The following is a 10667-nucleotide window of genomic DNA, read 5'->3' as shown; positions in this document are numbered from 1 at the left end:
GGAAAGAGCAAGATGGGTCAAGTCCTTGTTCTGGTGGAGCTTGCATTCTGTTGGGAGAGACCTCATGGGACAATAACCAGATAGCTGAGCGTGTGTTTTAATTGCCGTGATTCCTAGAGGAAAGGTGCTGAATGGGAGTGTGGAGATGGCGCTCTCAAACACGCTGAGATGGGAATGATGGGTAGGATGAGTGAGACACAAGGAGTGGGAACTAGGAGTGCCCCGTGTCAGAGGAACTGCATGTAGGCAGGTCTGCAGCCTGACCCAGGGAGCATGTGGCGTTGGGTGCCTCTGGGGTTGCAGAAGGCCAGTGTGGAGGGAATGCTCAGGGCTGCGAGGCCATGGGAAAATCACCTAACCACCTTAAACCTCAGTTTCCCCATCTGTAAGCTGGGACATTAATAACGCCTACCTCACAGGGTTGTGGAAATCCACTGGTGTATTCGGTAGTTATTTTTGGAGTGCCTTTTATATCCTGAGCATTAGGAAACAACATGGAACACAGTAGACCAAGGCCTGTGTGCTTCTGGGGCTCACATTCCAGGGCGGGACATGGGTGAAAAGACAGTTAACAAACTGATATAGGAGGGAGGGCAGGCATGGCAGTGGGCACTGAGCGCTGTGGGGAGATGGAGGGCAGTCATGGTGGAATGAACTTTGAGCAGGAACCTGGAGGAGTGAGGCTGTAGTGGTGTGCGTTTCTGGGGGATAAACATCAATGAATCTGCTATTGAGCAGGTGCTTACCACACATTTGCTTTCCCTTCAAGGGTGTTTCCATTGCTTGTTTCCTCAAAGCTGGGCACGACCGGAAAAATAAAAGTGGCTACAATATACTCACAAACTCAAACCCTCTTTTCTGGGGCTCTAGTAAGAGGAAGAGGTCAGAGAGACACTGCTGTTTACTGAGCCCCTGCCATGTGCCAGGTGCTAACGATGTTTCTAAACATTAGAGATCACTATCCCGTTATACAGATGAGGAAACCAAGGGTTCACAGTAAGACAGTGGGAACGAGTTAGTTTAATGGTTGAGGGTGGGCTTTGATGTTAGGCTGAAGATCCCGCCCCTGCCACTTCCTGGCTGTGTGACACTGGGCAGGCTTCTTAGCTTCCCTGAATACCAGTTTCCTCATCTGTAAAAGTGAAGACAGTAAGGATACCTATCTCAACGCAGTGTGGTGAGCATTCAGTGAGATCATCGACTTAGGTCTTCAGCATTTGGTAATTGCTGGATATGTATTAGCTGCTCTGTGATGGCGGCGGTGGTTCTGGTTGGCAGAGCTGAGGGTGCAGAGTTCTGCCTACTGCACCAGGCTGCCAGTTGGAAACTGTCTCTTTGTACTGTTTTGGTTCTGAACCATCCGCTCAGTAGGAGGGACTTTTTCTCCCTTTCTGTTTTAAACAATGACTTACGTTCAGGCTGCACAGAGCCGGTAGAAGATGTAGTTCTTCTGTTAAAGGCACCAAGGACCAGGGGCTCTCTGGGTGCCAGGAATTGCCCCTACCAGCTAGCATTTGCTGTGGAGTTAGTAATGGATCTAAGTGACTCCCTTGGGAGGGGGCCATGGCCTCCAGAGTCATGCCAGGACACTGCCCTCACACTTTGTAGACCAAAGATCTATGTTTGTTGCCCAGAGAAGGGGCTGAGGTGCCCTTCCCTCTCCACCTTGAGGTGGAGCCCAGCTTGGGGCAGGAGCTGTCAAGGGTATGTGGACCTGCTGCCTCTTGCTGAATGGCTGTAAGTTAACTAAATTCATAGGACCCGAGTTTCCTGGAGCCTTAGAGTTTAGAATCTGATAAAAAAGAAACTTTGGAAACAACCCCAGAAAAATGCACATACACACATAATTTTCCAGGTCATCCCAGGCTGTTCATGGACTCCTAGAACACCCCAGGTTAAGAATTCCCAATCGTATACAACAGATGAGGGGACTTTGCCTCAGAAAGGCACAGTGACTTGTCCCAAGTTACATACCAATTGTAAATCTCTGGATAGGGCTCTGTATTTGTTACCAAAGTAGATGCAGTGCAGGGAGAAGGGAGCCATGGACTTTTCTACTGAAGTGGTAAAGAGGCTGACACATGAGAAGTTTGGGTCAGACATTAGGATGGACTTTCCCTCAGTTTTAAATGTTAGAATAGGGTATGGAGACTTACTCAACAAATATTTAAAGAGTACCTACTGGATGCCATGCCTCTAGGTAATGGAAATCCACAAAAATCTAGAAACTAGAAAACAGACAGAAATTCCTGTCCTTACTAGAGCTTGCATTCTAGTTGGCAGAGATAGGGAGTGTGGGTGTGTGTTGGTGTTGGGTTGCAATTATTAACAGGGCGGCCAGGGAGAGCATCATGAATAAGGTGCCATATGAGTGCAGAGTCCCCTCAGAAGTGTGTTGGGAAAGCTTAGGTGATACCCGGGAGGGAGATAAGGCACCAAGGGAGGATCCTAATAGATGGGGTACAGCCTTGCATGTAGGAGGTGTTCAGTACATATTCATTTATGAGTATTTGTTTATCAGTCAGCTGGACGATTATATAGAACGTTATAGGTTATAAAGTCTTTCACATAGAGCATTGCAACCAACCCTATTGAAATTTTCCCCAGGGTCAATCAGCTGGTAAGTAGCAGAGGTGAAAGTGGTCCAGGTGGGATCCTGCATGGAGGCTGGGTGTGGGCTCCAAGGCATCCTCTCATCCACAGGTCAGGTACAGTGCGGGCAGGTGCACTGCCGGCTGCCTTACACCGCGCCCCCCGTCCACCTCAAAGCCGATATGGATGGGCCGCTCTCCAACCGGGGTGAGAAGGTAAATGGAGCCAGGCTGGGTCTGGTGGATCAGAGCCATCCTGCGGGGAATGGGTTTCTGGCAGCATTCCTCATCACCGAGCTGGCACCATGCCTCTCTGCCCAGCACGCTCTGTGCCCCCCAGGCAGTCACTCCAGCAGGTGCCAGTGTGTTCAATGTGCACGGCCCTCCTTGCAGGTCTGCACTGACAGCTGGCCTCCTCCTTTCCAGATTTCTGAATTTAGTTACTTTGCTCAAACTTTGTGGTTCCAGAAGGGACTCATATCACACACCACCCTGCCTCCCACCATCTCTCTGGTTCCTCCTCCTTTCTCCTTTTTATTCCTGTCTGTTGGGAGTGAATATTCCCAGCTTGTGAGGCCCAGGGATAGCAGGTCAACAAGTGACCTTGGCCAAGTGGCAAGGTCTCCTTTGTGGTATCCTGGTTTCTGGTGGTCTCCAGCATTAGGACTAAACAGCCAGAAGGGAGCTTAGACAGCACCCAGTCCAGTGGCTTGAAAGTTTTGTTCTTAAGCCCTGGAAACCTGTATTAAATCTTTTCCAACCTGTATTAAATCTCCCATAATGGAGATGCAAGTGGATGGAGCTGCTTGGGGTGAAACTGCAGAGGGAGTCCCTGCCCCCACCCCCCTCAAGCTCTAAGACACCTCACGCTTAGCCTGAAAGCCACTGCTCTAAGACACCTGCCCCCATTCTAGAAAGGGGAAAATTGAGGCTCAGGTAGCTCAAGGTCACAGAGCTTGAATGAAAACCTGTACATTTACTCATTCATTTACTCATTTATTCAGCTGACATATGCTGACTGTGCCCAGGAGCCCCGCATCAGCTGCCAAGAGCACAGAGATGAGGAAAGCATGGTCCCTGCCCTTGAGGAGGCCACAGTCCAAAGTTATAACACTGTGATCAACCTGATGGGCGAGCCACAGGAGCTGGGCAGTGGAGGGTGGGGGTGCAGCTCAGGAAAGACACAAGGAAGACTTCCTGGAGGAAGGCAATGTCTGAGCCCAGGCCTGAAGGCTGAATCCGAGTTTCTGGGGAAGGCATGAGAAGCTCTCTCGGGGTACACCGAGAACTCAGTGTTGCTGGCACACAGGCTTGGGAGGAAGAACAGTGAGGGTGAGGGCCTCGGCCTGCCAGGTGGAGGAATGTGGACTTTGTCTTGGGGCAGGAGTGGTCCCTGGAGGCCTGTCAGAAATATCACTGTAGTGGCCCTCAGAGAGAGGGAGTGCTGGGAGTCAGGGTGGTGGGCCAAGGAGAGAGAGCCAGGGCCTTCAGGCTGGAAGGGCCCCCAGGGACCCTTGAGTCCAGCAGAGCGTGGTTGCTGTTGCTGTGATTTTCAGCATCAGCTGGGGAGTTTGTAAAGATACAGATTTCCCAGCCTAGCCCCTGGAAAGCTGATGGTGAGGTCTGGGGCAGACACCAGGGATCTGCTGGTGTGATAAATACCTAGCCTCTGTGATTCCGGCAGGCAGCCAGAGGTGAGGAGCACTCCTCCAGGACAGCCCCTCTTACTCTGCCTCCTGACTGAGCACCTACTGTGTGCTGGGCTCGCTCCTGGGCACCATGGGGGAAGGTAAATGGTATGGAGGTACAGACAACCTAGTTGAACAGATAGGTTTATAAGTAACCGGTAGTGTTCAAGACAAAATCCCATAGTACTTGGTGATGGGTGAGCGCGTCCCAGGAAGGTCCCCTCTGGGACTGCCATACTCACAGTAGGAGCTGCTCCTCTCTTCATGACAGAAACTTACACACATTGTCTGATGCCTCCCAACCCCTCTGTGGGTGTGAGGATGGCATCCGCATGGTAAAGATAAGAAAACAGAGGCTCAGAGAGGCGATGACTTGTCCAGGGATGCAACGAGTCTGTCGGACTCTGAAGTCCATCTCGATCAGTAACCATGTCCTTTCACGGAGCACTTTACAGTTTACACAGTGCTCTATCTGACCTTGGCCTCCACTGCCCCCCTGGGAGGATAGTTACATTGACTCTGTTGACTCCGTTTCACACCTGCAGACACTGGGGCTCAGACAGCAGTTCTGGCCCAGGGCCACAGAGAGCGTTGGTAGGGCTGGCATCCATCCTAGGACTGCCTGCCTCAGAGCTGCCCCTCCTGTAGGAGAGCATTCATCTCATCAGACCTGGTACAGGACTGCAGAGGCCAGCTGGCATGGCCCCTGTCCTCTGGGAATGTGTGGCTTAGAGTCGGCGGTGGGTAGCTGCAGTGCAGGTGACAGGGCACTTGAGGTGAGGGACGAACATGGCCTTCAAGGTCCCAGAAGAGGGAGTGAAAGTTCTAGGGGAGAAGCAGAGGATGAGGAGAAGGGCGTTCCACGTTGGGAGCAGAGAACATGCTAGGCACAGAGGCAAGCATTGGGGAGCCTGGGTTTGAGGGACTAAGTGGTGTTTAGTGTGACTGAGACCCAGGGAAGTGGGGCGGGGTGGTGACAGGGGTCACATAATGATGGGCCGGGACCGTTGGGTGAGGGACTTGGGCGTTATCTGGAGGGGATTAGCCTTGGGAGTATTTAGGGCTGTGCTCAGAGCTTGGAGAGAAGCCCTGGCCTTCTGGTTGCTCAGCTAAGCTTGTGGTTATGTCTGGTTCAGCTTGAAGGATGAGCCAGCCTGGGCTCTGGCAGCTTTGGCTGGAGAAGGTTTCTGGCCCCTGGGTTTGGCTGCTGGGCCAGAGCTCTCTTGCTGGGATGCATCCCCAACTTCACATCCAGCTGCTCTGCAGAAAAATGCGCCCCCTCCCTTCATGATCTTTCTCCCTCTCACTGTCAAGCCTTCCTGCCAGCTCCTGGGGGCCTTTTCTGTCCACATCTTGACAAATCCCTAGGGGCCGGGGGCTGTGTGTGGTCAGTCAGTGCAGAACTGTATGGGCTTGCTCCCAAGTCACTCCAGGCCTGAGCCAGCCTAGCTCTAAGGAGACTCAGTGCCCCACTGGGGCAGGCCCCTGAACCCACTGATCGAGAGCATCACTGGCCTGGCCAGGAGAACGGTCCCTGAGCATTCGGGAGTAGCACCCTCTGCCCCCCACCACATCATTGGGCCACAAAAACCTGTGAATCTCCAGAACCACATTTCTTCCAAATCATGGCCCCCAGTCCCACAATTTCAGAACTTAGAAGGTGCTTAGAAATCAGGGCCAAGCAGTCACTGATAAGATGGAGAGACCGAGGTCCACAGAGCGGAGTGGTCTTACCAGAGAGTGTCCTGTAATAAGAGCCCAGAGCCCGGTGTCCCAGAGGCCAGAGGAGAGCACTGCCCGAGGCTGGGGGAGTGGGTGAGGCAATGTGGTGTGAGCTGAGTCAGGCAGACTCAGAATCCCTGCTCTGCCACTTCTCACTCTGAGACCTGGGAACACAGTTAGCTTCTCTGAGCCTCAGTTCCTGTAGCCGCAAAATGGAGAAAATAGTAGGTGCCACAGCCAAGCTTGTTGCTGAAAGCAAATGCAGTAATGTATGTAAAGAACCTAGCACAGCCCAGCTGGTGTGGCTCAGCAGTTGACTGTCAACCCAGGAACCAAGAGGTCTTCAGTTCGATTCCCGGTCAGGACACATGGCCAGGTTTTGGGCTGGATCCTCAGTGTGGGATGTGCAGTGGCAGCTGATAGATGAGATTCTCTCCTATCAATGTTTCTAAGTTTCTATCCCTCTCGCTTCCTCTCTCTAAAAATCAGTAAAAGCATTTTAAAAAAAGAATGTAGCACAGTGCCTGGTACACAGAAATTAGCCATAGATGGTCGTTATTGTTATGCTTTCCTCCATCTCCTCCTCATGGTAACTGATCTGGGCAAGTAACCTTCCTGATCAGAAAACGAACAGCCACATGGCTGTACCCACTTGATGTCCCGGGAACAATGAACTGTGGTCCGCCTGACCCTTCACTGAGACATCACATTGACCAGACCTTCAGGGAGCTGGCTGTGTCAGCAGCTTGAGAAATCAGCCAGGTGCTTTGGGTGGAAGAGGAGAGGGACAGGGGTAGACAGTCCCTGATCACTCACTGTGTGCCAGGTAGCTGGCCTCTCTCAGCCACCTGCCTCTCGGCTTTGTAAAGACTAAGTGAGCATGAAATGCTTGGCCCGTTGCATGGTGTGTCATAAGCATGATGACAGCTGCCGTGGTGATCGTGGAGACGTAGAGGCGGTGTGATATAATGAAGAGAGCTCGCTCTGGAGCCAGGCCTCAGCTGCAGTGCTGGGTCCGCCTCCTCCTAGCTGTGCAACCTATCCGCGGGCTCACTAATTTTCACCTCCCTGAGCCTCAGTGCCCTCCCCTATAAAATGGAGATAACGGTGGGACATCTTCGAGGGATTGTGATGAGGCTCCACCAATGCAGGTCAGGCCGGGTGCAGTGCCCAGCAGACCTTTGCTGCTGTTCTTGTATCTCACTGAATCCTCCCCATCCTGAGAGAGAGAGGTCTTGTCATCCCCATCTTACAGATGAGGAAACAGGCTCAGAGAGGTGAAGTGAGTTGCCCGAGGTCCACAGCAAATAAGTACCAGAGCCAGGATTTGAACCCAGATCTGGGCCCCGGGCCATCCGCATTCTCTGTGCCTTAAGGACCTCTGGGGAGCTACTGGAGGGGCAGACCCCCAGCTCAGCCACCTCCCACACCCTCCTTCCGCAGGTCATCCTTTTCCAGTACTGATGCTCCCTGCACTTGCGCATCTGTCCATGGGCACCCCACAGCTGTCCCTCAGCCGCTGAAACGCAGTGTCCGAGCGCTGCCAGGAATCCACCCACCTCTGCATCCACCCCTCATCTGCTGTCCTGCCTGCCACCAGCTGGGCCTGTGGGCCTGGCTGTCCCCTCTCCTGCTGAGAACCAGAACCCGCCAGGAGCACCGCGGAGTCCTCCTCTTGGAAGGCAGAGCTCCCTGAGATTTGGAATCAGGGTGAAAACAACAGCCCAGTTTTTCCATTTAGACAGGACTCATCTTCAACTGAAGCTGATTAAAACAGCAAAAGGCCGGATTGAATTGTGCAACGCCAACAGCCTTCTAATTTACAGGTTTTCTTTCCTCCCATGTTGGCCTTTACTCACTACTTCCTTGGAACCGTCTCTGAATTCTGAAAGCCGAAAACCCCCAGTGTTATCCACTCTGTTGCTTTTGTCTGGAGAACTCTACAGAGTCTGTGGGATGTCCCCAAAGGAAAGCTTATGTTCTAATTTTATCATTTCCATCTGTCTGCTTATGTCGAGTTAAAGAGAGAAAAGAGAACACTGACCAACACTGAGAGGCCCAGAAGGGCAGAGATGGAGGCCTGCCCAGACCAGGAGGTGGGGGATAGGCAGGGGCCGGGAGGCACAAAGACACCCATTGGTTTGGAGCTTGAGAAGGATGTGGCACATGGGGCTGGGAGAGGAGAGAGAAAACTCGGGGTATAAGTGGGAGACCCTCTTCCTACCTGGTTATCCAGCACATATGTATTCAGATGACATAGCAGACGTGGTGTTTGAACTATGTGATGACATTTCCAAATGTTTGGGGGCCTTTTTTGGCCACTCATGGACTCCTAGTAGGGGTACTTGGGTCCTTTCATTTTTGGGGAGACCTCTCATGGAGGGCTGGGGAACAGAGCCCAGGGAAATGGCAGTCAGAATGTTAACTCTGGGCCCATATCTGAATAGCGAGAGGGTGCCCTATGCCTAGGTGAGCGTGCCAAGCCCAAGATTCCAGCTGGCCCCTCTGGGCTCCCCCACCCGCTCCTGAGAACAGAGGCCAGACACAGCTGTGTGCACACCCACCCTGTCCTGCTGCAACTCTTCAACCCCAAACAAAAGGGCTTGGGCTACACAAGACCATAATTTATGTTTTCAGGGGGACACCCATTTGTCCCAAGTTTATCCTGTGATTTTACAAGTACTTGGTGTCCTGATGCATTTCCCCTAGAGGCTGCTAGCAAGCCTGGCTTAGTCCAAGTCCTCCTTCCGGCTCTGGTGAACCTGGTATGTTGCCTTTGGAAGGAGACTGTAGGACGGGGAAAGCAAGCCCCTGGCACATACGCATCGACTGTCCCTGCTTTTACCCAGGGCAGACATTGCTAGTCAATTACAGTATCCTGCGTTACTGAGTCTGGAAACGGTTTCAGAATTCAGATGTTTGAAGTTGGCACTTACCATGAAAGCCTACACAATATGTCATCCTTGCTCTGGGATCTGGAGAAAGGCGAGGCCTGGGTGCAGCCCGAGAAGGGGACCTCCTTCCTTTCCCTTCTGAAGATGGTTCCAGCTGGCTCAGGGCAAAGAGAAGGCACCACTAGGAATGCAGTCAGCACCGCTCAGTTCAGAACTCATCCGGTGAATAACGTATACCTGGCCCTGTTCTGGGGGCTGACACTAACAGGAGTGGTGTGGGCCTGATCCCTGGTCTTGGGGAACTTTGATTTTTGCTCCTGAGGCCCCAAGAAGAACCATGTAGTCGATGGCCAGTTGCACCCGACCCAGGGTCACCCAGTACCCACTCTGCCTTGGGGCTCCCCCAGGGTCTGTTCCTTGCGTGGATCACGTGGTCGTAGCATGTTGCAGTTCAGACATGTCTCCACTAGCCTGTTAGAGCAGCCTGGGAATGTACAGGCCATCGAGACTATTTATTTAAATACAAAAGGGGAAAACACACACACACATACATGGAAAAATATTGTAAGCACTTTTTTGTAAAACCAATGTTTGTTTTGTTACATACCTTTCATGTTGTGCTTTGTAAATGTCTTATTTGTGTAATAAAGTTAATGCAAGTAGAAGTGCTGGCACTTAAATCCAGAACGCGATGGGATTCCATTTCTTTCCTGCTCTCTTCAAGGCTCAGGCCCCTGGACCTCTGTGCAGTCCCCTTCCTGGAAAATGGGTCCCGTTTCCCAGTTAGTAAACTGAGTGTCATAAAGGCGTGACGGTGGTTTCTTCTCTAATGAGCTTTGTAGATCTGGCTGCTGCCCTCTGTCCCACTCCTGTGCCTGCTCGCTCATGGGACCCTGAGAATCTGAGCCGACTTTGCCCTGGAGGAACTCTCCATCTGGCAAATGCTGGGAACAGACGGATCCCACCAACATGGTGTGAGAGCCAAGGGAATCTAATTGGCTGAGGAGTTCACAGAATAGCTGCAAAAGAGGAGGTGTTGGGGGGCCAGGGAGGGAGGCACAGAGGAACCTGTTTGGAAGATGGGGGAGAATTTGATACATTGATGTGAAGGGAGCTAGGGCTTGAACTTGGGCACAAGTCCGGGTCTCATGCTAGCCTCTCTGGGTTCCAAAGCCACCACGTAATCTGTAATCTGGGAGTGAGAAAGTACCTTTCTGCTGGCTGCCATCACTATTATTATTACTATTATTATTATTATTATTAGCAGCAGAACAGTTTATTCAAGCCAAAGCTCTGCGGGAGAGGAGAGGCGTGGCCTGCCTGGTGCGGAGGGTTCCCCAGCACCCTCCCACATGCCGGGCGCCATGGCCCTGCGCAGTTGCCTGTAAACCTCAGCTCAGGGTGTACAAGGCCATCGCCCCCTGCAGGCCCCCCCTTTATTTTATTAGTTGTTGCACCTCCCATCCCTGACCCTATCTCTGCCTCTTCCCACTCCTCCAACCTATTTGTCAAATGTTGACTTAGATATATATCTTTGGAAATAGTTTAGTTTTGTGTGTGTGTTTGCGTGAATGGATATAATTTCTGTTTTCAAAACCCAGTTTGGAACTCCCCAGTAGAGCTCCACCCTATCACTCTACTGAGGTGTTGTTGCACCAGAGGAGAGAGGTGACCTCCCAAGACCTCTCCGTGCTGTAGCTGAGTGGGCCCAGGCTGCCCTCTGACTCCTGACTCTGCCCCAGCACGCCACCTCTGGCTTCCTAGTTTGAGGG

At 52.1% G+C, this 10667-nt stretch overlaps 1 protein-coding gene across 2 annotated transcripts in view; it reads left to right on the top strand.

Annotated features, from left to right (window-relative positions):
- LHX6 (LIM homeobox 6) overlaps nucleotides 1-9573 on the top strand; it is a 24590-nt gene extending 15017 nt beyond the window's left edge. Inside the window, exons 8-9 of one of the 2 annotated variants that reach the window (XM_006774008.2) lie at nucleotides 2704-2807; nucleotides 7445-9573. In XM_006774008.2, the coding sequence (XP_006774071.1) occupies nucleotides 2704-2807; nucleotides 7445-7465 (125 nt within the window). In that variant the 3' untranslated portion in view covers nucleotides 7466-9573. The remainder of the gene's footprint in view (nucleotides 1-2703; nucleotides 2808-7444) is intronic. The other variant, XM_006774009.2, reaches the window with a different exon arrangement.
- Nucleotides 9574-10667: the final 1094 nt, after the last annotated feature.

The sequence above is a fragment of the Myotis davidii genome, unplaced genomic scaffold (assembly GCF_000327345.1).
Source record: "Myotis davidii unplaced genomic scaffold, ASM32734v1 scaffold964, whole genome shotgun sequence".
Lineage (NCBI taxonomy): Eukaryota > Metazoa > Chordata > Mammalia > Chiroptera > Vespertilionidae > Myotis > Myotis davidii.
The sequence above is the reverse complement of the archived record's forward strand: the minus strand, read 5'-3'. Positions and strand labels throughout refer to the sequence as shown.